This window comes from Pseudorasbora parva, chromosome 22, assembly GCF_024679245.1.
Source record: "Pseudorasbora parva isolate DD20220531a chromosome 22, ASM2467924v1, whole genome shotgun sequence".
Classification (NCBI taxonomy): domain Eukaryota; kingdom Metazoa; phylum Chordata; class Actinopteri; order Cypriniformes; family Gobionidae; genus Pseudorasbora; species Pseudorasbora parva.
Genome location: NC_090193.1, coordinates 27153362 through 27179690, shown reverse-complemented (window position 1 = coordinate 27179690; position 26329 = coordinate 27153362). Strand labels below are relative to the sequence as shown.

Here is a 26329-nt window from a genome sequence, read left to right as displayed (position 1 = left end):
ATATATATATATATATATATATATATATATATATATATATATATATATATATATATATATATATATGTGTGTGTGTATATGTATATAATTAGATATAATACATATAAAATAATGCCTGCAGTTTCACTTACTAGTTTATAGCGTGTGGTCTTTAGTAACCAAATGCATAATGATATCCTTTTGACATCCCAGAATTCCTCACCTGTTTTGATGCCTGTAGGCCTACAGGAAGCGGCACAGGAAATGAGGTCGGGGCTGCAGAGTGCCTCTGGGAAGTGTATAAATGACGGGAACAAAGACAAGCTAGAGATAAGGTGACAGGAAATGGCTGGATTTAAATGCATTCTCCACTGCTTTTTTCTCCCTTGTCTGCCTCATTTTTTTTCATTGCAGAGGGACAGCAGAGTTAGGCAGATGTGTGAAAAGTCTTCCCTAACAAAGGGATTTGACGAATAAATGCAATATTACTGTATTGATTCATCCGGGCTGGATGTAATCTCAAAGAATGCTGGAACAATGAGCTTAAATCGTGTGAGCATTAGCCGTTATGAAACTGCAAGCGAGACTGTGCTGATCATGTTTTTCTCTCTGACTGCAAAAATTACTCGTGCGATTGGATCATAAAAGCAAAATCCAACAGCATAGAGAAGCAGAAAATCTGCTAAGAGCCACGTATTATGACTGTTTTATAATATTCTTTCATATTTTTTTCTAATTTCCCTCATAAAATCCTTTTTAGCTCTGCGGTAGGCCAGCCTGGTTAAAACACACTGTTTTCAGCCAGCCTTAGCCATCCCAGATTAAAGGAATATTTCACGCCAAAAAGTACAACTTTTGTCATTTTTTTATTCGCCCTCATGTCGTTTCAAACAAAAGGAGAATTTTAAAAGGGCCTGAAGTGACACGACGGTGAGTAAATAACATCATTTTCATTTTTAGGTGAACTATTCCTTTTATAAATCCACTTAGCTGTGCATTGTTCATCTCCATGGTGCATTACTCAGGCACATGTTTGGCTGTGATCTCATTTGGAGCACAACAATATTTCCGCAAAAACAGCTGAAGCAGTATGTGGGCACAGCGTAGTCAGATAGATGAGGGAGCAGTGGTCTTATCAGCCCAGCCATCCATCCTGTCCGGTGCTTTTGGGCTGTCATTGCTGTTTGAATACAAACTCATCTTCTGATATCACAGAGATATAGCAGAACATTCCTGCAGAGACATACTGCGTGTCAGCACTTTATTTTTTGCTGTAACTTTATAAATCTTATTGGGGTAAGTGTTAAACCCGCTAAGTGATGGAAATAACTGCCAAGTAAATCTCTCTGGCCTTCAAACAGCCGCATTTGATGTCAGAGACCGCTCTATGGACCAGTAATGAGCGATGGGAACATTCAAAACCGTTTTTAGAGCCTAAAATCTGCACTGCTTAAAGGGAAAGCTCACCAACAGATAAACATTCTGTAATCGCTTACTCTCCTTTATGCAAGTTCTTCTTCCGCAGATCACAAAGGAAGAAAATATTTTCCATGTTTTCTATACAGTTACAATAAACAGGCTTTAAATTAGCCAGCATGAAATTATGAAATTTCATGTTTAACTATAGTTCACACTTGTCATGTTTGGTTCAATTAGAATGAACCCTGCACATAAGTTCATTTGCACATAAGTGAATGCTGCCATCCGAACCCTGGTGCGCACCAAACAAGCGGGCCGAGACAGCTAAAAAGATGGGTCTTGTTCCACTTCCAAACAAACTCTGGTGCGGTTCGATTGATATATGAACGCAACACGGACCAAAGACATGTAAACGAACCAAAAACCGGACGCTATGTCACAAGATGCAACGCAAGTCAGCTGATTTGATGATGTGGAAAGAGCAATCGATGTATCGAATAGATGTATCGATGTAGCGTTACGTTAGAGGGTGGAGCAACGAGGAGGTAAGTGCCTCATCAATATTTGGTCCGACGAGCATGTTTCGAAAATGCTAGAAAAAACGCACAAAAAGCATACCTGGTTCTTCTCATCGAAGGACCTGTGTTACCCATTAGTTAGTACAGACGACGGAACTGCCGTGCCCTTTTGCAGCAGAATCCTGCTGCTGTTTTGAATGTTTTGAACATTTTATAAGCTCTTCATGAGTTCTCAGCTGGTAAAAATAATGCTGTATGAACATGCATAAAATGATCGCGTTTAATCCAGCACACAGCATTGTTTTGAATGTTCGGTAAGCGAGCTCCTACATCATATAAGCCGACCAATCAGGTTGTGACCGACTCCCTATGCCTTTGGTTCGGTAACTATGTGGACCTGGACTATATGTTTTGTTTTTGTTTTTTGGTCCGGACCAAACTAACCAAACTAACTGAACTACACATTTTACTAAATGCATCTTGTTAATCTTTTTGTGAACTATTCATCTGTGCATGTTTCATTTTGTTTTAAATGACCATGAACATTTTTAATCAATGTCATAACTCTATTACGACAGTGAAGCAACATACTTTGGTAACATTAAATCAAATATATACAAACTTTTCCAATAATTTTGTCTGCTTAATAATTTTAATAATTAGGATATTAAGTAAAGATCATGTTCCACAAAGATATATATCACAAATACCATTATTTATATATAAATATATATATAAATGTATATAAATGTATTGTTAGTAGTAAAATGCATTGCTAAGGACTTCTTTTAGACAACTTTAAAGGCGATTTTCTCAATATTTAGATTTTTTTGCACCCTCAGATTCCAGATTTTCAAATAGTTGTTCTATCCTCACAAACCATACATCAATGGAAAGCTTATTTACGTATTTAGCTTTAAGATGATGTATGAATCTCAATTTCAAAATATTGACCCTTATGACTGGTTTTGTGGTCCAGGGTCGCATATAATCATTCACCACCCTATCTTAAGATCTTAAGACCATTTTACACTGCACCGACAGACGCAGACAACGCTGACAGTCACCAGATTACAGCACGTCACTTCTAAATCCAATTCAGCATGTTCAGTTGGCGAAAACAAGCTCCAAAAGACTCCAACAGGGGTAACACACTGATCCAACAAATTGTCTGTCGGCGTCTGTTGGTGTGGTCAAATGCAGGCTATCTTCACTTTGTTAAATACATACAATAAGCTTTAAATGATTATTCATATATGTAAATATGCACTTTATCGATAAGATAATGCAATGTAGCAGTTGTTCGGAAAAAAGCAAATAAAGAATAGCAGTCGCTGCAGCAAACGTTCTCCCCTCTGCCATGTTTAAAATGTGTGGCCTGCCCTTCTCAGGAATTTGGGTATCAAAAAGATCCCCAAACTTCCCAGTGGTAAATACGATTAATGCCGAGTTCACACTGCACTATTTTATCCCTGATTTTCTGTATTTTCATTTCATTTTCAATTTTCTGTTTTGTGTAATCCCAGACAAATGTCAGAAATTGGGAGCAAATCGGTGCTTGTTCACGCGAGTAACAATCAAGCTGTCTGAAACTGTGAATTATCAAAGATGCGACCTAAGAGAATCGAGACTCGTCGACGCCTCTAATATAATTGGCATGCTAAAAATCTGGACCTGTCGGCGGTTCAAACTCCTTCTGTGCGAAACGTGTTCTGACTGAAAATTTTATCAGCGATAACCTACACCCAATGAGAGAGCAAGATACAGGGAAGTGGGAAGTTAATGAGGAGTTATAGACCAGAATATCAGTATTTTAATAGTTATATTTATATCAAACAGAAACAAAGCACAATCATTTGTTTGAATCGCCGCAAAGGCAGGCCATTGCAAAATTATTTATTACCTCCAACTCTCTTTGCAGAACACACAATTCTGGCTCCCCGAATCTCCCCGACCCTCCATAATCTTTTCTCTCTCTCTCTCTCTCTCTTTGTAAATCAGCGCACAGACAATTTTGATCCATCGTACAATGTTCACACAGCAGCAACTGCACTGTAAAAAAAAAGGGCAAATTTTGAACTTTTGCAGTACAATCGACTTGGATGTTTGAGTTATTTCAACTTAAATAATGTTAAACTGACTTTGAAAAATGCTTTCAAAAAGCACCATAAGCGTATCATAAAAGTGGTCCATGCGACAGGCTCATAAGGCAAACAGAAGTTTTGTCTTACCAAAATTATTGTTACTCACTTCCTTCATGAACAAATCATTCTTTTGAATCAGATCTTTAAAATGAATTGGTTGGTCCAATATGCTCTTTTTGTGTGCTTTAAATTCCTGTTGGTTTGGAACAACATTAGGGTAGTGAAAATATTTTATTTTGTGGGTGATCCTTCTTTTTTAAGACGTGGTACTTATCCTGCCTCTCTCAACTTAATTCAAAGTGGTCCAACCACTTGCGTTAAGATTATAATTGCAGGAAATGGTCCACTCTTGCAAGGCTAGCCAACTGAATTGAGCCATTTTCAGCATGATTGGCCTTTTTGTATTAAATAGGTCAAAATCTGGAGAATGGATGCCAGTTATTTGGTCAGCTGCCATATTCTCTCAAGGCCCCATTGTCAGCTCCAGGATTAACTCATTAAAAATGGTAATTTAATAAATAGTAATTAAAATGAAATGCATTTTTCAGTAGCATGGTAATTCAGCAGGTTCATTTACAAGCTACTTTTTCAAACAAGAAGCAAGGTAGCATGTCAAAACCCTTTACTACATTGTATTTCGACCACAGCTTTACAGCCAAGCAAGCCAAAGCAATAATCAAACACATTCTGTCCTCTCATGCACTTGTATGGCCAATGTAGACACCTCCTTCTAATTAAAAGGTTTTTCTATTCCAGTCTAGTTCTGTAATGACAGATAGTTCTTCTATATTGTAGAAGAACTTCACTGGTCTGCACAAAGCCCAGACATGAAATCCATTGAACACATTTGAAATGAATTGGACCGCAGATGACAAGCCAGAACCTGTCACCCACCATCATTGTCTGACCTCACTGGTGCTCTGTAGTCTAAATGGGAGCGAATCCCTGCATCTGTAGTCCAACATGTAGTTGAAGGCCATCCCTGGAGAACTAAAGCTTTTATAGCGGAAAACGGAGGGATTAATGTTTTTAAAATTAAATGTTCAAAGACACATGAGCATCAGTGAGGTCAGGCATTGATGTTTGGTGTTGGAATCTGCCTCTCTGTTCCAGTGTATCCCAAAGGTGTTCAATAGAGTTTCACGTCTGCGCTTTGTGCTTTTTTTTTTCTTTTTTTTCTTTTTTTTCTAGTTGACCTACTTTAAATTGTGAGTAGATTTGGAAGCTATAGTTTAAAAGAACCTTCCACAGCAGTGCACATTATGGTGATCTATTATGAACAATATTCAATATTTTCTATTAAAAGTTTTGCTTTAAAAGCGACTTTGTACAATTGGCCCATACATTTTTTTAATATAATATTTTGGAAATAAAAATATTTCTTCAGTTTTTTATTTTAAATAGAGCACTGCATAATCCCAGCATTTTTTCTTTTCATGTGTACAAAGCTGCAGAGAAAACTGATGAATAATTTTAGTGAGAAGCTCTGGCATATCTATTATAAACAGAGAACCCGAAAGGCCCTGGAGCATGACTTCATTCACCTGGGAAAAAAGACCAAAGCAGCACTCTTATACAGAGCTGCTGTTTTACAAAATCCCATTTCTTGCTGTATTAGTCAGTCCTTTTCTGTAACTTTATAGGCTTACTGAAAACACCCCTAATATTCCGTTTTTCACGATGATGGAGCGATTAGTCCTGCCGAGAAAAAAGGGACAAATGAAGAGTAATTCCTTTCATTTAGGCTTGATTAAATTAACTATTTGTGCTGAAGGTTCTAACTAGCTGCAGTCTGGCTGATTATGGTTTAAAATGCAAATGGAAATGATTCGATGCATGATACTGATTTGTTAATGTATGTAGCGCATTACTCATTTTCTCATTTCTCATAATGTACTAATGCAGTTAAACATGGTCTTTGGCTTAAGCATGTTGAGGAACCCAATCATCACTCCTAGAAAGTGAAGCCTTTTAAAGGAAGTGCAGACTCAGCGAGCGTGACTAAATGCCTTTAAAAGATTACAGACACCCGGGTCAGTCGTGTTACTGTAAATCAGGATGCACAACAGCGTGGGCATTTTTTTCTTCTAAATTTTGGATTATATCTGATGTATACATATTTTAATTTTTGCTGCTTTTTGTCAGATTTGTGAAATTGAGTAAAAATCACAATTCTTGTCCAAAATTGTATGATTTAGCCACTAATCAGATCTACAAAATGCATCACAAATATTAAAGACTAAAAAATAGAAATCGTCATCATTAAGTTACCCTCATGTCAACTCTGTATGATTTTCTTTTTTCAGCAAAACACACAAGAACATACAAGATTGTTCATTTTTTTGTTTTGTTTTTTCATTGTAAGGATGTAGAAAAAAAATCACTATTCAGGTCTTCATTTGAATGATATGAGTGTGACTAAATGATGACAGATTTTTATTTTGTGCTTAACAATCCCTTGCTGTTTTACATAGCAAGTGACTATAAAAAGTTTGTTTTTTAAGACATCAAGGGAAAGAAATGATAAACCACAGCTAAACTGTCTGGTATTCATCATCTTAATGCAGTCTGTCTGATATTTACCACTGTTCAGTAAATAACATCTGGAAATAACTTCAAGAAGCAAGTTGCCCTCAAGGAAAAAATATTTCTAGGGATGTTTTAAGTGATATACACTGAAATAAAACTGCTGAACACATTGTAAAATGTATTCTTATAGACCAGGGCAATCTTTTTGACCAAAGAGACATTTTTTGCTTTTTGGTTAATGCATTTTTCCATTTTTAGTGCATTATTATAAAAACATAATTTCACAAAATAACAGTTGTCAGTTGTAATGAGAGAGAGAGAGAGAGAGAGAGAGAGAGAGAGAGAGAGAGAGAGAGAGAGAGAGAGAGAGAGAGAGAGACAGAGAGAGAGAGAGAGAGAGAGAGAGAGAGAGAGAGAGAGAGAGAGAGAGAGAGAACAACTGCAAGAGCTTATATGGAAGAAGTGCATGCCTGAACTTGCATTTTGGCTTGCGTTCATTTGACATTGTGGAAAATAGAATAATAGAATCCAAACATCCTTTTTATCAATTAGGGATCTCTGTCACATTACAGTGTTTGTGCAGTGTGTGGCCGTGAATGAATGACAGTGCGGCCGTGCACATATTAGTTTTGGTTTAGAATTAGCACCAATTCTAAAGTGGGTTGCTTGAATGGTGGGTTAATTTACATATTATTCTTAGAGGTGTCATGCACTGGTTTTTGTTATTTTTTTTATACTGTTGTCTGAGGTCAACTAAAAACATCATAACTAATAATTAATAGGCTATTTTTTAGGCTCTTTCCAAAACGCTGGGTTTTGATGGGCGTGCCACACTGGAGACTTGAAAGTAAATACCCGAGGCTAGGATTGGATAAGATTTGCATATTTAATGAGCTTCAGCTCCCCTGTCAGTTCAGTTCACATGAGAGAGAGATTGTTTTGAAAGCAGCAACCAGAATGATTCGTTTTACTCACATAAGTGTGTTGCACCATTCCTGTCAGATCCAATATAGAAGGCACAGCACTGTGTTTTAATCTCAATATGTCTGCAAATCCAGCATCGACCTGAGACTTGTTTACTAACGATTCGGCAGTGACATGAAGCGAACACGCGTACGTCTTCTGCACGTGAACTTCATTAAAAATAAATGAAGTATCACACTTTCCTAATATTATGATCTGAAGGAAGCTAATGCAGAAGCGCAATATCTTGCTATCTTCTTCAGCATGTTGCTGCTGGCTAGCGTGAACCGATCAGCTTCATGAGTCGGTGGGCGAGGCTACTGAATTAGATATGCTCATTTTTTATCGATCATTTGTTGTAAAGGGTGAGAGGCCTGGTGAGTCACATGATTTTTGCCAAAGATTCAAGACCCCTGTTATAGACCAAGAGTACATAGTATTAGTTACCAGGATGGAATGCATGTCACAAAGTCGAAACCACAGTTCTGAGCTGCATTTTATTGGGCATAGTTCTGATTAGAGCACCTCTTTAAATGGGCATTTACATGTGATCCAAATTGCTGCCAGAGCTGTACCATAATGGCCCTTTTGGATGAAAATTAATGAGAAGGAAAAATGCAATAGCCATAGATGATCTGTCAGATGCTTTTTTACCAATCCATATTCATGTTACAATGAATTTTAGTTCATTGTCGAAATTTAAAGGTTAGATTTGGGGAGGAAAACTATATTCCTGGTCTCTTTATTAAAGCAGTTGGAGCATTTGGCACATGTGAAGCGGGTGAGCTTTAGTCCCTGCCAGGCTTGACTGCTCACATTGCAGCATGTTTCATTAGAGCTGAGGTTCACGCCAAATTGATGTACCCTCAACTTTAAGGCTCCAGTGCCATGATAAATCGTTGCCATTTTCTTTGGTAGGTGAATGGAAGACCCCCCTGATATGGGCTAACTTGGTTCTTTCAAACAGGAATAACCTCACCGGATACATATCCGCCTGGCTAAGTGTCAATTCAGCTGGAATTGAACATGGTGGTAAAACGGGTATTTCTGTTCAATCGACTGCACTCCGCCAGGGCGTTTTGCTACATACTGAGCACACAAGAATCAATAGAAATTCAATTGGTATTAGATAGAGACTTAGGGCTGTGTATTTACGAACTTATGTGGTTGGTTGGCAACTGAAAAGATGGCCTGCTATATTTTGTGTACTCTGGTAAGGTTTGCAAACTGCAGTTTGGCCCATCAAAAGCAAACCTTTATTGATAATGTATAATTAGCATTTGTGCATGAACCAGCTTTTAAAATTATCATACTATCCTGCATTGTTTCCTTATAAATAATTTTCTATGCGACAGACCGAATCTAGTGCCATTCTGTGTGTCTGAAGTTGTGGCGGTAAATCCAAAGGGACAAATACTTCAATAACAGTGAAACTGGCATCTTCTCCTCCTGAGTCTTTACCTAGTTACAGTGGTAAACAGCTGCTGCTGGTGCTCATGGCACACCCACATTAATTACTCAAATGTACCACAATTAAGGTTAAAATAATACAGTTTTAAAAGAAAAGAAAACGGATGGAATTGAATTGTGTTTGGACTAAGCAATCGCACCAAGAATGAAAGCCTAATAGTTGCAGCTTAGCAAGTGTCAGGATGTCCTTTCACAGGCTTTTCCTTTAGTTTGATTCCTCTGAGTTTAATTAACACTGGACTCTACAGTGTCTAAGGCTCTATACACATTTGTAGAGCACAGATCTAACAGTAGATGTTCAAGACCATACTCAATACTTCGTTACTTCTAAATTAAGCCAACAAAACTAACTTTTCATACAATTCTTATTTTAGCAAAGCACATCTACTGTATGTCCTTTGAGTGATAAACCCTTCAAATGTGCGAGGTTGCAGGTCTAGGGAGAGTCAGGCCCTCTTTATCCAGTTTAAACATGCGAATTGCCTTCCAGGCACTGATGCACAGGCTGGCGGGTGAAAAGGTTAATTTCATTGCCCTGCTGGATTAAACAATTTTTTGATTTAATGGGGAGAGAGGACAAAAGGAAGTGAGTGAAAACGTGACTTTTGGTGACCTTTAATAGACATGGGAGCCAGAGCTAGCCGCAGGACTGGGCCATTTCCAGAATATGGCACCCACAGGTGTGGATTTTAAACTGGATCTGCTTTTTACGTTTATAACTTTATTGTGTCTAGGGATGCCCCCTAAACTAAACGGTAGTCGATGAGAACAGGCTTAGTTGACCAAAATTGTATTAGTCACTTTACAGGGATGCTTTCTCTAACGTTAAAGGGTTAGTTCACCCAAAAATGAAAATGATGTCATTAATGACTCACCCTAATGTCGTTCCACACCCGTAAAACCTCCGTTCATCTTCGGAACACAGTTTAAGATATTGTATATTTAGTCCGACAGCGTATCTAAGTGTATGCACACTATACTGTCCAGAAAGGGAATAAAAACATCATCCAAGTAGTCCATATGTGACATTAGTTAGTTAGTTAGAATCTCTTGAAGCATCGAAACTACATTTTGGTCCAAAAATAACAAAAACTACGACTTTATTCAGCATTGTCTTCTCAAATAAAGATTCAAACAGGCGTGAATCAGCGGATTGATTCATGATTCGGATCGCCAATGTCACGTGATTTCAGCAGTTTGGCAGTTTGACACGCGATCCAAATCATGAATAAATACGCTGATTCATAACCATTTGAATCTTCATTTGAGGTTTGAAAACAAATGCGGAAGAAATTACAATTCTGACAAATTCAAAACAAAAATGTATTTTCGATGCTTCAAGAGATTAACTAACTAACTGATGTCACATATGGACTACTTAGATTATGTTTTTATTCCCTTTCTGGACAGTATAGTGTGCCTACACTTAGATACACTGTCGGACTAAATATAAAATAACTTGAACTGTGTTCCGAAGATGAACGGAGGTTTTACGGGGGTGGACCGACATTAGGGTGAGTCATTAATGACATACATTTCTTTTTTGGGTGAACTAACCCTTTAACCTTGATAAATGTGTGCTAGCCTATTATTAGGTTCGTATTCAAGTATTTAAGATAAATAGTGTGGAAGATGAAGTATAGCATGCTTACTGCGTGACATGAAAGTGTCGGTGCTATCACTTGCATTTCACTAGGGCTGGATGATAAATCACAATAAAACCACACGAGATCTGGCAATGGCTGTGATTATTGCATGCGCAGCTTCTCAGTGGAGCACGGCTGTGATCAGTAGTAAACACTGCAAGCCAGAGGGCGCTCTCGCGCAAGGTGTGGCGCAGAGGAACGATAGCACACGTCATTCATGGAAATCCATGTAGAAATTCCTGTGAACATCATACTATCGGTGAGCTGAATAAACAGATTGAAACAATTTGATTGATTAAACATGACTAAATGCTTCTCATGTTTGGAAAGATGTTTGACGCATGTTGCTTTTTCAAATGCACGTTATAAGCAACTCAAACTTGCACTGCTTTCAGAAGGAACAGCATTTACTTCTGGTCACAGAGCCGTCCTACACTGACAAACTGCCCATAAAAGATAATCACAGCCTTTGCGATTTGATAATCCAGATAAGCTAAATCGCGATAAGCATGATTTCATGTAAAATGCGATTTATCGTGCAGCCCTAATTTTCACTGTCGTGGTTTATACTGCGTTAATTATTAACCAAAGGCATCATATATGAGATAAATTGGTTTTATAAACATAGGAGGCTGGCATGCATGGATTTATTCCATCCTAGCCTTGAAATCTAGACGCACCCTAGCGGCAGCAAATCTAATTTGCCACAAGTGTAGTCTAGCAACTCTCAATGGACTTCTGAGCTGGAAAAACCAAACTCTGATCAGGCCAATCACATCGTGTATAGAGTCGGTGGGCAGCCTTAACATAATGACGGCAGAGTTGCATACTATTTGTAAACGCAAGCTGACGAACGACGGGCTTTCGAATCGGCTTTGGCCACGTCCCTGATGACTTGGAGTTAAGCTTTGCTCTCAGAAAAGAACAAAGAACGGCACTGTAGTCATGCTTAAGAAGGGAAGAGGTGTTCAGAGTTTTGCCGACCGGATACGGCGAAAGTTTAATCTGTCAACTAGCACCGCCTCACGTTGCTCTGGTTGGTTGTAGCGCTATCCAATTGAGTGAAAAAGGAAGTTTGAAAGACAACCGTTTATCCCGCCCCTCGGATTGAGCCCTGTCAATGGTGAGTTCCCAGACCAAACATCTTGATGTGAATCTGGCTTGTCAGGCTAATTCCATGCATAAAAACATGAATTTAACACTATAACCATTAGTTGGTGGCTAGGACTAATGTTATAGAATACTTGCCTCACAGACAGGAGAAATATATTGAAATCTTGAAATGTCTACTTTTAAACTAACCAGTTCAAGTAAAAAAAAATTGGTCTCTGTGTCTGATTATGTATTCCGAATGAAAGATGCATTTCCCTCTAAAGGCGCGACCTTTATACTGGCGAGTCAGCATGGTCAATTTAATCTTTGCAGCCGACACTGACTCTAGGTTATCACTCTAGTGTTAAAAAAGGTTATTAATGAAGAATTAAAATGTCTCCTTGCTATAATTTCTGACACATTCTTAATCATTACTTTTGCCAGTGCTTTGCAGCATGCTTTGTGTATTTAATATATATTAGACCTATATATATTAAAGGCTCATTATGGTTTGGTATAACCCCAGTGTATATTTAAGTAATTAAATTAACATAAATGTGGGACTAATCGACTGATTGCTTAAATGGTGACTACTAGTCAACTAGAAAAATCTTTATTTGGGAACAGCCCTTAATAGTCTGTGTTATTCATGAGGGCAGGTTAGAACACTGATCAACTGGAAAACTCACAAGACTTAATTTATGGCTGATAAGAAGATTTTTTTTTTGTTGTGGAAAAGTTCAAATGGAACTAGCATTAAATGTATTGTTATCTTTCATTGCTCCTGTGTTTTAGAGATCAATGGAAAATGTGATGAAAGAAAAAAAAAGTCATATAATGCATGCTGGAATGGTTTCTCGTAAATTGTTTGTTTAAACCGTTATTGTAACATGCAGCAGGGGAGATGAAATTATACTTTGATACAAAATTTGGCATGATTGTAACTTATTTATTTTTTCAGGCATGAAACAACACAGTGGTGAGAAGTTTACTTTGTAATATCTCGTAGCCGTGCTCATGTTTGCTCTCCCAGTTGGGTTCTGTCTTGGGCAGGGAAGTTATGCAGTGCCAGTTATTTTCTTTTGTCCTGAAGGGCCAAACAGAAGTCAACATTATGCCCCACTGCGGCCATCATCTTGAAAATTTAAAAGGTTGGAATTATTTATGCCTGCACAAACACTGAGTGTTCTCAACGTTGTCTTAATTAGGGGCAGTTAAAAGCTCTAAGCATTAGAACCGAAGGATAAGCATTTATGAACCAAATGACAATCAGAAACAAATGAAGATATTAAAACCACACAAGAACGCAGTGTGTGAGTGCTTAATATAGATAAGAATACAAATGTGTGTGTGTGTGTGTGTGTGTGTGTGTGTGTGTGTGTGTGTGTGTGTGTGTGTGTGTGTGTGTGTGTGTGTGTGTGTGTGTGTGTGTGTGTGTGTGTGTGTGTGTGTGTGTGTGTGTGTGTGTGTGTGTCACTCAAAGCTCAATTTGTTGAGGATAAATGACTGTAGCTGCCCTAATTTTCTCAGAGTATCTGAATCCGACTGGTGAATTGTACTAATGTGCTGGGCGATTTAGTAATTGCCCACATTAAGAGTGAAAATCTTCTTTATTATAGGATATTGTTTCTCCAAAGTGGGTGTCTGGTCTGTTTAATAGGTTAAATTAGTAAGGAAAAAAACGATGCTAAACAAGAATTGCATAATTTATCACATTTTAAAGGTACAATGTGTACATTTTATTGGCATCTAGAGGTGAGGTTGCAACCGCTCACCCCAACAAAATGGCTCATTCTATTGTAATAAAAACATAACGGTTCATTTTGTAAGGTCTTTATACACCACTGAAAACATAATTATGTATATTTTATTGCATTTTTGTCAATAGATCATCATAAATATTGCACCCTGTACCTTCAAAAGGGATAGTATTGTATGTTTTGCTGTAGATGTCAAAGACTTTAGAGTGCTAGATTATTGTTTACTAAATTAGGGAGATGCCAGATATCCTAATATTTAGAGATTTTTTTCTAATTTATAGATTTCAGATATATTAGTTAACAAGTGCACATAGTCTCATTAGCGACATTTTTGCATTTAGATAACCTTTTCCATTTATCATTTGCTTAAAGTTACTCGTTGAAAGCACTTATACATTATGTTTCACATGTTACTTTTTATATATAAATATTATTTTTCATGTCCATAATGTCTACAATCATTTGTAGCATGAAGAAAAAAACGCTTGAAAACAACTGCCATAAGTAATACCACACTTAATCATATCTTATGGTGCTCAGATGTGTCCGTGATGGTTGTATCATATCAGTCATTTAGTGTAATATTTTGTGTAATGGAGCTTTGCTTTAGGTTCTATAAATGTATATCAGTGTCTGAAGCTGGGAGGGTTTGCATTAGCCTGGAGCAGACAGCTAGTATTGATGGTTCTGTTTGGCTGCTATGCTCTCTAACATGGCTGGGAAGCCTTTCAGCCCTTATAATTTACCCACAAATGCAGCTATATAAAGCAATGAATACCAATCAGCTTTCTGAGCATAACCTGTTTGGGTATATGGGTAGATATGATTTGTTATTCAAATTGAATGCTTTGATTTAATTGTGTTCATGAGTATGCCATGAAAACAAGCTTAGAAATGATGATTGATTTTGATACGACCTCATTAGAGCGATAACGATTAGGGTCATTATAACCTTGTGTTGTGGTGATTGAGCAGCAGTGTTATGTTTCATTGAATTGACATCACTCTCCGATACCATGATACGTGAGGTCCAGTGATTTCATTAGGCCAGTAAAGATGGATGGACACATTGGATTGAAACATTGTGGATTAAATATGATGTCATTTTAAATCGTTTTATCAGTTTCCCTAGCCTGACATGGTCATACACAATTCTAGTCAGAATATGAGTCTGAAACTGCTCCATTGGGCTGTAATTATTATGGGGCGTGTTTCAACCGAACCAGGAAAGAACTCAATTGGATAGAGCTACAACCAATCAGAGCAACGAAGCGACACATTACGCTAGTTGTCAAATGTCAACAGAGCTCAACTGCACTGTGTTGCCAAGTCTGTGTTTTTTCCCGTGGGTTGTTTTCCATGTCTGCTTGTTGAAGCGACTGTTATGTGATATATAGACCCATGAGTGTGAATTTTAGCAGGCTACCTTGCCAAAATAACACACATTTTACCCCCCAAACACAATTTTTTTCCGGGTAACTCCTCTGAGAAGCTATTGTTTTGGGCTAGTAGTTGGCGGGTTTTGTTGTAAAAACTTGGCAACCCTGTCTGCACACACGCTGGAATAAACGATCTTTGCCGATGTTGTAAAAAAATAAAAGAATTTAACGATACACAGAGTACTTACCAACATGATCATCATTTTTGAGAGAAATAGTGAAGGTGCTAAGTTCGACTGGCATCCAGGCTACAATTTCGCTGCATACAACGAACATTTTCTAGAACACATTTACATACGGCTATTAGACCTACTTTGAAGTGCATTTAATAAATGTATTTATAATTTATCATGTTACAATGGCCCTCATTTATCAATCTTGGGTAGAAACTGGTGTATATGTTGGCGTAAGATTATGCTTACACTCCTCTCATCGCCTGATTTGTGAAGCTGTGCGCACCTTCTGTTTTTATTGATTTTATTATTATTTAAAAGAAGAAGGTCATTTTTATTCTTTTGTCAGTCTGAATTATTTAGTCCCAGTCCGTGCGCAGCTGCCGCACAGGCTCGCAACTGGAGGAATACATGCCTACAAATCAAACGCTTTGGTAAAGTCACACAAATTAAACATTGACATTCATGTTGCACAAAAATAAACACTGAATGTTGTTGTTGTGGTTTTTAACAGTGGGTCATATAGCATATCTTGTCAGTGCGTTTGTGGTGTTAGGAATTGTTTTTCTGTGCATTTTCACACTAACTCAAACGTGCGTACACCACCTCCTGAGCTGGCGATTATTGATAAATCTCAGTCACCATGGTTTTGGGTGTACGCAAGGTGTACGCTGGAAATTTGGTGTACGCACTTTTGATAAATGAGGGCCAATATGTTTATATTCTATATTCAGCCAGTAATCATTAATTTCGTTGGATGATGCAGGTCACAGCACTTCTCCCATCTGCATCTGCCTCAGGCTGTGCGGATCCAGGTTTTGCCAAAAACTCTTCGCCATCGAATTATCGGCCGAGTGGTAATAGGGGTGCCGTGTTGTCACTTTCAGCATCATTCGATCATTGTATAAGAGCTTAATGCCCAGCCCATCTTTTCTTTGCTCTCTCCACGATCACATATTTCACCCTTGACATCTCCTGCAAATCTTCTGATCCTATCTCTTGGCGCGACATTGCGTTTCTGTTCATCTGTTTAAGTTGGAGACCATGTCTGGCTTCCGAATAGTAGTGCTGGCATGGTGGTATTGAAGAGATGGGCTCGCAGTGTTGGGTGACTGATGGTAGTGATAACCTTTGCGAGATAGCTCACGCCTGATGGTGTGCTCCATTGTAATTTCTTGGCGCAGGTAGATGTAGAGCTATTCTTGGTTTTTCATCCACATTGTCTTTGATCGGTTCTTTTGGAGTCTGACCTTTGCACTTTCTTTGTCTAGCTGGTTCAGCTTCTCTTCGGTCTCTTCTGTTGTTTCACCAATTATAACTGTCATCAGCAAATCGTAGATGGTTTAGTCTTTCACCATTGATGTTAATGTCATCTCTCCAGTCCAGGTGTCAAAAAGACTTCCTCGATTGCAGTATTGAAGAGCCTTGGGGATATTGTATCTCCTTGCTTTATGCCTAGCGTTATTGGAATGGGGAGGGTTTTTTGGAAGAGTGTAATGACTGTGGAGCATCCAGAGCTGAGTCCTTCTGTCAGACTGATATATTCATCCTCAATTCCTTGATGGAAGAGGCCTTGGAGGACTGCATTGATTTCTATGCTGTCAAAAGCTTTTTTCATAGCCCACAAAGTCCAGCACCAAAGGCGTCTTGTGTTCTCTGCAGCATTCCAGTTGTTGGTTGAGGACATGGATGTGAACGATTGTTCCATACCCTAATCCTGCCCGTTCCTGCAGGTGTCGCTCATCCAACTTTCTCGATAAGCGTTTGAGGATGACTCTGGTAAAAGTCATGTATGTGGATGAGAGAAGCATATTGGTCGATAGTTCTTGAGCAGTATGTTTTTTGACTCCTTGCATTGCTTTGGCATGTGGAGCTCCTGCGTGTAGCTTCGAGTATATATTGTGTTCCTCACAGTAGCGGAACACAATATATAAGGACACAAGGAGAGGGAGTTTTATGTGTAGCTAGTTATTTATAGCTACATTTATGTTTGTAGCTAAGATTATAATTATAGCTGTGTAGCCTAAAAGTGAACATTAAAATTGTATAAGTAAATATCGATATTTTAAAACATTTTTCTATCCAATACAGGTTAAGCTTGGTTTCAAATTCAGTGTGGTAAACCGAGGGGTTTTGACACTGACGCACACCAAGACCTTCAGACTGTGCTATCTTTGTGTCCTTCGTCGTGTGGTCTGTTACTCTGGAGTTTTTTTTTAAACACAAGTCACTGGAGGCCACAAAACGATTGCTGTGCAGCATTTTTCTCAGACATCTGTTCCATGGCCACTCCTGTGGGGAGGCATTGCCATGGCTTTGAAGTGCTGGAGCTGTGATGTTAGATTTGTGCTTGTCTCACACTTTGTGGAGGGAGTCCAAACTCTCCCTACTTTAAAAAGCCCCAGTACACAGAACTTTTTTTTAAGAACTTTTAAGTCTTGTTAAGAACTGATTTGACTTTCTTTTGATGATCTTGAGTATTCTGGGTTATCACCGTGTAAGACCTGTTCCCTTGCTTTTAGTATTAAGATGGAATTCCATTTGCACTGAAGGTGATGCTTATTCATTTTGTTTTGAACTTTTGGAGCTTAAAATTTGCCAAAACAATATAGGAGCATTAGGTCCAAAATTTACATTCCCTAAGCAAAATTTGAGTTAAAATTGGCTGAATAAAACATTTTTTAAGAATATTTTATTTCTCGATTTTAATCGATTCTCATTTTGATGAACTGATATCAGTTCTTAAATCGCAAGGATTTATATTATATTCACATTACCCAATATGCTTACAAAATCTTTTATTAATATTTTAATAAAGGTTGTCGATTCTCAAAAATGTTTATTGTATTAATTTAAAAAAAAAATATTTCAGTGAACTAAAATTTAAGGCAGCCAGGTACCTTATCTTTAAAGTAATTTTCAGTGTACCATTTAAATCTTTATATCTCAAAAAACATGTGTCATTAAAAACTTATTATTATGATGTTACATTATTATACAAATGTATTTGTTTCACTTAAATGTAAGTAGCCTATCCATATAAGTTCATTTAACCTTTAATGTTCTAATTTGTTCACTGTATAGTTTACAGCATTATTTAAGAGAGATTTTTTATAAATATGGGAAGATTTGCCATATACAGGTACATCAAAATCGAATTGAAACAAAATGGGACTTGAATCAAATCACAAGCTTGTGAATCAAAATCTAATTGAATTGTGAAATGTGCATCAATACCCAGCTGAATTATAAGAAAGACGGTTTTACTTGTTGGTTTAAGGGATTCAAATTGTTCAAAACAAAGACCATCTTCTAAAAAAACATCAGGCAAGAAAAACATTTTTTTTGTACCTTGATGGCAGGACCTCGGGTCATCAAATGGATTGTCCTAAATTTGTTAGAGCTTCCTATTCAGTTCAGTGGTCTTTTAAAGATGCATAGTGTTCTTGCTTGCCTTTTCCCTTTAACGTTACATTTACAGAATTATATTTATTAAGGAAAGGCTTCCTGCATGTTTACAAATGTTCCAAAATCTCCAATCATTTTAGTTCTAGTTTAAAGTGTCTGACCTGGTTTGGCTGTTGGTTAACCAGAGCTAACGTGAAAACTGTAATCAAAGGCATAGAAAAAATTGCATCTGCATAGCTGTCTACTGAGAGCATTGAATGGAATGCAGCTGGTAAAGAGAGAAGAAAAGAAGAGTTGTTGTTGTTTTCTGTAAAGAATAAACAGGTCACGTCTTCTAGACAACTGTCTGGCAACGGTTTCAGGTTTCCTATTGTGTCTTTCAAGATGTTTCAGTTGAGTATAGTGGCATTGGTTTGGTTTGAACTTTTGTAGGGGTGATGTTTGTTTGTTGCTGCTGCTGTATAGTGCAACAGTAGGGATCCAGAATAAAATCTTATTCATTTTCTCCATAGAGAAATTGATTTTTAGTGTTTAAATCTTTAAAGGCTGATCTACCATGAGCTCAGAGTTATTAGCAATATATGTAACTAATAAACTTAATATATTCGTTTTCAGTTTATCCTACAAGTTTCAAACTGTGCTAGTAATGTTTTTAAAAGAAATTTCTTATACATTTAATAGGTCAAAGATACAGTAAAAACAGAAATATAATGACATATTATTACAACTGTTTTCTATTTAAATACATTTTAATGTAGCCACTGCTCCAGTCCTAAGTATCACTTACGTGCATCCGGAAAGTATTCACAGCGCTTCACTTTTTCCACAAACTGAGCTTTTGACGTTTTTTACTGTTCGCCGGGAGTTGAATAATGTTCAACTTTGAGTAAAACGCACGGCTCATCATTGTACAGCATAAGCCCATGAGTCAACCAAAGTGTTTTTTTCATGCGTCTGGTTGGTGTATTCAATTGTTTTCAATGGGAGCGCCGCGTTTTTAGAATGCCATGAGCGTAAAGCTAAGTGATTATATCATACTCAAGTGCTGAGCGTTCTGGGTTTTTTACTGGTCGCCAAGAGTTGAAGATTGTTCAACTTCAAGTAAAACGCAGCGCTCATCACTGACTTTTCACCCTACTTTCCAATCACAGTGGTGGAGGGGAGGGACAAATACAACACGGACCAACCATCACATTCTACCTGTACAGCATCAATAGTTGAAATCAAGCAGCATAATAATGGGACAAAATTAATTAAAACAAGAGCCAGAGCGAATACTTTACATTGCATTTGCATTTTTATTTAAAATCAAAACAGAAACAAACTTTCTGTTAAATTAGATACTAGTAATACTTTCGCGGATATTCTGTATCATAAGCAAAAAGTATCAACTGAAAAAAAAAAGAAAAAAAAAACACTGCACTGCCAAACCACACTCTCAAGGGCTCACAGCGAGCCGTTTTCAGCTGGCTAAAAGCACGTTGTCTGCATTTGCTCTCACTCATTTTCTGAAATCAAAACAAGGACATTAATAGGTGAGCACCAGCCAATAAGATTGATATTTGCGCAAATAATTTTTGGTTCATAATGGCTGAATTGGCACCCATTAGAGCCTCAAATCTTTTTCAGTATGATGCTACAAGCTTGGCACACCTATTTTTTGTTTTTTTTTGTCCCATTCTTCTTTGCAGGACTTCTCAATGTCCATCAGGTTAGATGATCAGTGCACAGTCATTTTCACATCTCTCCAGAGATCTTTCTCTCGATCCTGGCTAGTCTCCCAGTTCCTGCTGCTGAAAAACACCCCCACAGCATGATGCTGCCACCACCATGCTTCACTGTAGGGATGGTATTGGCTAAGTGATGAGCGGTGACTGGTTTCCTCCAGACATGATGCTTGCCATTAAGGCCAAAGAGTTCAATCTTTGTTTCATTAGACCAGAGAATTTAGTTTCTCATGATCCGAGCTGCCCTTCAGGTGCCTTTTGTCAAACTCCAAATAGGCTTTCATGTGCCTTTTACTAAGGTGCGACTTCCATCTGGCCACTTTACCATACAGGTCTGTTTGATTGCTGCAGAAATTGATGTTTTTCTGGAAGGTTCTCTCTTCTTGGTTGTTGGTCACCTCCCTGTCTAAGACCCTTCTCCCCAATCCCTAAATTTGGCTGGGTGGAAAGCTCTAAGAAGAGTCCTGGTGGTTTCTTTCTTCTTCCATTTATAGATGTATTTGTGTCAATACCCAACCCTAGTTTTAAGTTGTATCAATATTAGCAAAGGTTATAGTTGAAATTATAATTATAAGTCAATAGTTTAATTTTTGTGCAAAATATAGGTACATTTGTGGCATTGTGGATTGTATTCCCTCGTGCATTGCCTCATTTGCCTAATTGCTTAATTTGCCTATTACTGTATTATATTAGCCCAGCACTATCACAGCACTATTTAAAAACTAACACTAGCTTAAACATTATAATGAACCACCTATGACCCTCTTGGGCTGATTTATTATCTCGTTTGTACTTATAAATGAGTAATATTTGCACATTTGTTAGATAATGTATAGGTGACTGTTTAATTAGTACAGGCTGAGTAGTGTGTTTTCATCTAAACTTACAGTTAGCAGTGCCAATAATTAGCAAAAGCAAAACAATAACTCAGTGGAAATACTATAAATTAGTATAATGTGTTTGTTTAGGTTTATGACCGAGTATTACTGGCAACCTGGAGGTAGTTCATCCTTGCAGTTCAAACAGGCGAGCTAGAGAGCTAACTGCTGTGCCATCGGTTCATCTAATTCATTGACATCTAAATCTATATATATATATATATATATATATATATATATATATATATATATATATATATATATATATATATATATATATATATATATATTAGGGATGTCAAATGATTAATCATGATATATAAACATATATTTTTTAAATATTGTTTTACATAATGTGTGTGTAGTGCATAATATTTATTATGTATATTTGAATACACACACATGCATACATATATAATGTAAAATATGAAATTAAAATATAAAAACATTTAAATACTTAAATACAGTGCAATGCTTAAATACAGTGCAATGCGAAAGTATTCGGCCCCCTTGAACTTTGCGACCTTTTGCCACATTTCAGGCTTCAAACATAATGATATGAAACTGTAATTTTTGGTGAAGCATCAACAACAAGTGGGACACAATCATGAAGTGGAATGAAATTTATTGGATTTTTCAAATTTTTTTAACAAATCAAAAACTGAAAAATTGGGCGTGCAAAATTATTTGGCCCCTTTACTTTCAGTGCAGCAAACTCTCTCCAGAAGTTCAGTGAGGATCTCTGAATGGTCCAATGTTGACCTAAATGACTAATGATGATAAATTGAATCCACCTGTGTGTAATCAAGTCTCCGTATAAACGCACCTGCACTGTGATAGTCTCAGAGGTCCGTTTAAAGTGCAGAGAGCATCATGAAGAACAAGGAACACACCAGGCAGGTCCGAGATACTGTTGTGGAGAAGTTTAAAGTTGAATTTGGATACAAAAAGATTTCCAAAGCTTTAAACCTCCCAAAGGGGCACTGTGCAAGCGATACTATTGAAATGGAAGGAGTATCAGACCACTGCAAATCTACCAAGACCTGGCCGTCCCTCTAAACTTTCAGCTCATACAAGGAGAAGACAGATCAGAGATGCAGCCAAGAGGTCCATGATCACTCTGGATGAACTGCAGAGATCTACAGCTGAGGTGGGAGACTCTGTCCATAGGACAACAATCAGTCGTATACTGCACAAATCTGGCCTTTATGGAGGAGTGGTAAGAAGAAAAAAGTGTTTAAAGTTTGCCACAAGCCACCTGGGAGACACACCAAACATGTGGAAGAAGGTGCTCTGGTCAGATGAAACCAAAATTGAACTTTTTGGCAACAATGCAAAACGTTATGTTTGGCGTAAAAGCAACACATCAGCCTGAACACACCATCTTCACTGTCAAACATGGTGGTGGCAGCATCATGGTTTGGGCCTGCTTTTCTTCAGCAGGGACAAAAAAGATGGTTAAAATTGATGGGAAGATGGATGGAGCCAAATACAGGACCATTCTGGAAGAAAACCTGATGGAGTCTGCAAAAGACCTGAGACTGGGATGGAGATTTGTCTTCCAACAAGACAATGATCCAAAACATAAAGAAAAATCTACAATGGAATGGTTCAAAAATAGAATTAGAATTGCCAAGCCAAAGTCCAGACCTGAATCCAATCGAGAATCTGTGGAAAGAACTGAAAACTGCTGTTCACAAACGCTCTCCATCCAACCTCACTGAGCTCGAGCTGTTCTGCAAGGAGGAATGGGCAAAAATTTCAATCTCTCTAGAGACATACCCCAAGCGACTTACAGCTGTGATTGCAGCAAAAGGTGGCGCTACAAAGTATTAACTTAAGGGGGCCAAATAATTTTGCACGCCTAATTTTTCAGTTTTTGATTTGTTAAAAAAGTTTGAACTATCCAATAAATTTCATTCCACTTCATGATTGTGTCCCACTTGTTGTTGATTCTTCACCAAAAATTACAATTTCATATCATTATGTTTGAAGCCTAAAATGTGGCTTCAAACATAAGGGGGCCGAATACTTTCGCAAGGCACTGTATATACATGTCTTGCGTGTGTATTTATATACACATAATAATTATACATAATACACAGTACACGCACATATATTATATTGTATATATTGTATACAATCTTTTTTTGTATGCAGTTAATCGCGGTTTGCCAGCACTAAAATAAATAAAATATTACATAAGTCTGGCGAGTAGACTAAATAATGCACTTGCCAATGGCGATTCTATTGCCTAGGTGTGCGTAGAGGTTTGTTGTTATTGAACAATAACGCAGCTGTGGGAGTAATAGAGAAGACCAACAATAGAAAGAATTCCTGACATATGTAGGGACAACTACACAGCTTTTTGATATGTGCAGGATATGTATGCCAATACCATCTAGTCTCAACATCAACACAGTGGTCACCCAAACAGCTCTCTGGCTCAATTCAGTTTTCATTTAGTGTGACCACTTTGTTGTGTAATGGGATCAGAACCAGTTTTCTGTCCAAAAGCTTTCTGACATCTGTCTGAGAGCGAGGCTGCTGGCACCTTTAGTCCAATGAGAACCATAGAGTTTTTAAAAAAGCCTTTTTCTCAAAGGTACACTTGTGAATTATTAAACAAGGGCTTGGGCTAGGGAAGGCCTGAGGTAATCTGCCAGTCACAAATGTGAATATTAGAGCTTTCCATCACATATGGAGAGCCTGCTGCTATATAATCTGATCGCCACTGGGTGTTTACAGAATGATGAATGCTTCTCTTCTTCCTAGAAAAGGTGTAACAACATAATCTAATTGTTCAAATGTGGCAGGGATCTTTGGGTTGTTTACAGCTGATCTGTCAATCATGTATTATAAAGTATACAATACAAAAATTCTGAAACAGAATATACATTTTAGTTTTTAAAGCATTTTTTGGCATAATAAACAGTGATTCAGAAAGAAAAAGTAATAATAAAGTAAATCATTTGAATCTGATTAATTTGGTTATAGGTATAATGTGTATTTTGCCATATGCACAGCAGTCCATATGTAGCTATTCATTTAGCAAATATAATATTTAAACTGTTAAGACAACATGTAAAAGATTCTGTGAGATCATTCTGTAAGGGATTTGTCAGACTGAATAAAAATGTAACGTTTTTTTCTTCTTTTTTTTTAAATGATTCATTCAAAAAGCCAACTCAACTTTTTTTGTGTGTGTGGATGAATCGTGTTGTATGTTTTTAATTCACTTAAGTGAAGGAGTTCTTAAGAATATTTTGTTCATGAATTAAACTACACAGGTCACGCAGAACATTATTGCGTGCATCACTCAAGGACTTATACTGTATCCAAGACAAATTTAGTTCAAAATAATGAGACGGCTATCGTTCTTTTAAGTACAAGAAAGATTTTTGGGGTTGAAGTTTGATATGTCAAGTTTTTCACTGCCTCTTTCAAAATTTCAACTTCTAACTCTGTCTCTCTTTTTTCTCCCACAGGAATGAAAGTGAGGGCTTGTGTGTCTCAAATGTCAGGTAGGTTAGGAGAGGACACCCTCTCTGTGGATCTTGGCTCATCTGCTGTCACCATGATGCTTGTAGATGCTCGGAGAACTGCATTTCTCATTGCCATGTCAAACTATGCGATGCACATTATTTAACAGACACATGTCATTTCCATGACTGAGTCATGCATGTTTGTTCACATTTTACGCACCCTGTCTCAGACTCGCATTAGCTTCTTGGATGGACATCCTCATTGTAATCTGTTTCCCGCATTGAGGATTTATAGGAAACACTGACAATTTTTATTTATTTTCTGTTTTACTATTTCTAGAGCTGATTTTTGGATTATATGGATTATTTTTAAGCATTTATATTTAAGTTCAAGAGCATTGTGTAATCAGGGACAAGGCTTTAACTTTCTTGTTTGTCCAATTTGATTCTAACCCTTTAATTATGAGTTTATCTAAAAAGAGCTGAATATCACCTTAGGCATTTAGTCATTTATTCCCCACTTTTTTTTTTTTTGTATGGTCAGTTTTTCTACGCCACTTTATAAAATCGATTGTGGCAGTGTTGTATACTATAAAAGATATATAAAAAGTTGCAATGATATTTATTTTTATTAAAATTAAATTAATCTGTCCTATTAAAATTAAAGTTATAATAGGACAGATTAAAAATCACTTAAAATGCAAATTGTAACCACTAGTCTAACAAGCTATTTAGGGCCCAAGCATCGATGGTGTGAGGCTCTATTGGAATTGCTTATCTATTATTATTATTTTCCGAAATTAATCACATTTTTGAAGGCCTAAACATGTTCGAAAACTTTTCATGTCAGAGGTGGTGAAAATTGATGAAGGTTTCAGATTGGCAAAATGGCTCGATAGCGCCACCTACAAATTTTCAGTTTCACGTACAAGTATGAAATTCAGTGGACACATGTAACAGCCAAATTCCTACAAAAAATCCCAGGAAGCTAAACCTGCTAATGTGTGCGATTAACGCCACAAAACAGGAAGTTGTTGTAACTCAGGCATACAATGTCCAATCTGCTTTAAACTTCACAGTTGATAAAAGTCCTGACCTGAAGTAATCTATGTGGAAATTGTCAGTTAAAGTCAGCAGGAAGTGTAGCACATTCAAATGACTTTCTCCTATATTTACTCACTTAAATATACGCTTACTCACACTATTCACTGTTTTCCTGAGGCCACTGGGTGGCAGTGGCCCTGGGTGCTAGGGCCCTTTCATCCTTGCTTGCAGCTTTAATTATTATTATTATTTGATATATATATATATATATATATATATATATATATATATATATATATATATATATATATATATATATATATTGAGCAGCTTATATATATATATATATATATATATTGAGCAGCTTATATATATATATATATATATATATATATATATATATATATATATATATATATATATATATATATATATATATATATATATATATATATATATATATATATATATATATATATATATATATATCCTGCGACAGTGGTATATTAAGATATTAAATGAAATATGCCACAAGTTCATTCAAGCATTTGAGTTTGTCAGCAATAATAATTAATGAGCTGAATGTTGTTTTGAAATTTTTGGGAGATTTTTAAACTTAGTTTTCTTTTTACAAAAATACTCTACTACAAGTAGA

The 26329-nt window shown here is 37.0% G+C and overlaps 1 protein-coding gene across 3 annotated transcripts in view; it reads left to right on the top strand.

Annotated features, from left to right (window-relative positions):
- Positions 1 to 26329, top strand: part of iqsec1b (IQ motif and Sec7 domain ArfGEF 1b) — a 246199-nt gene that overhangs the window by 37900 nt on the left and 181970 nt on the right. For all 3 annotated transcript variants that reach the window (XM_067431454.1, XM_067431453.1, XM_067431459.1), the window contains exon 2: positions 24634 to 24669. In XM_067431454.1, coding sequence (XP_067287555.1) covers positions 24634 to 24669 — 36 coding nt within the window. The remainder of the gene's footprint in view (positions 1 to 24633; positions 24670 to 26329) is intronic.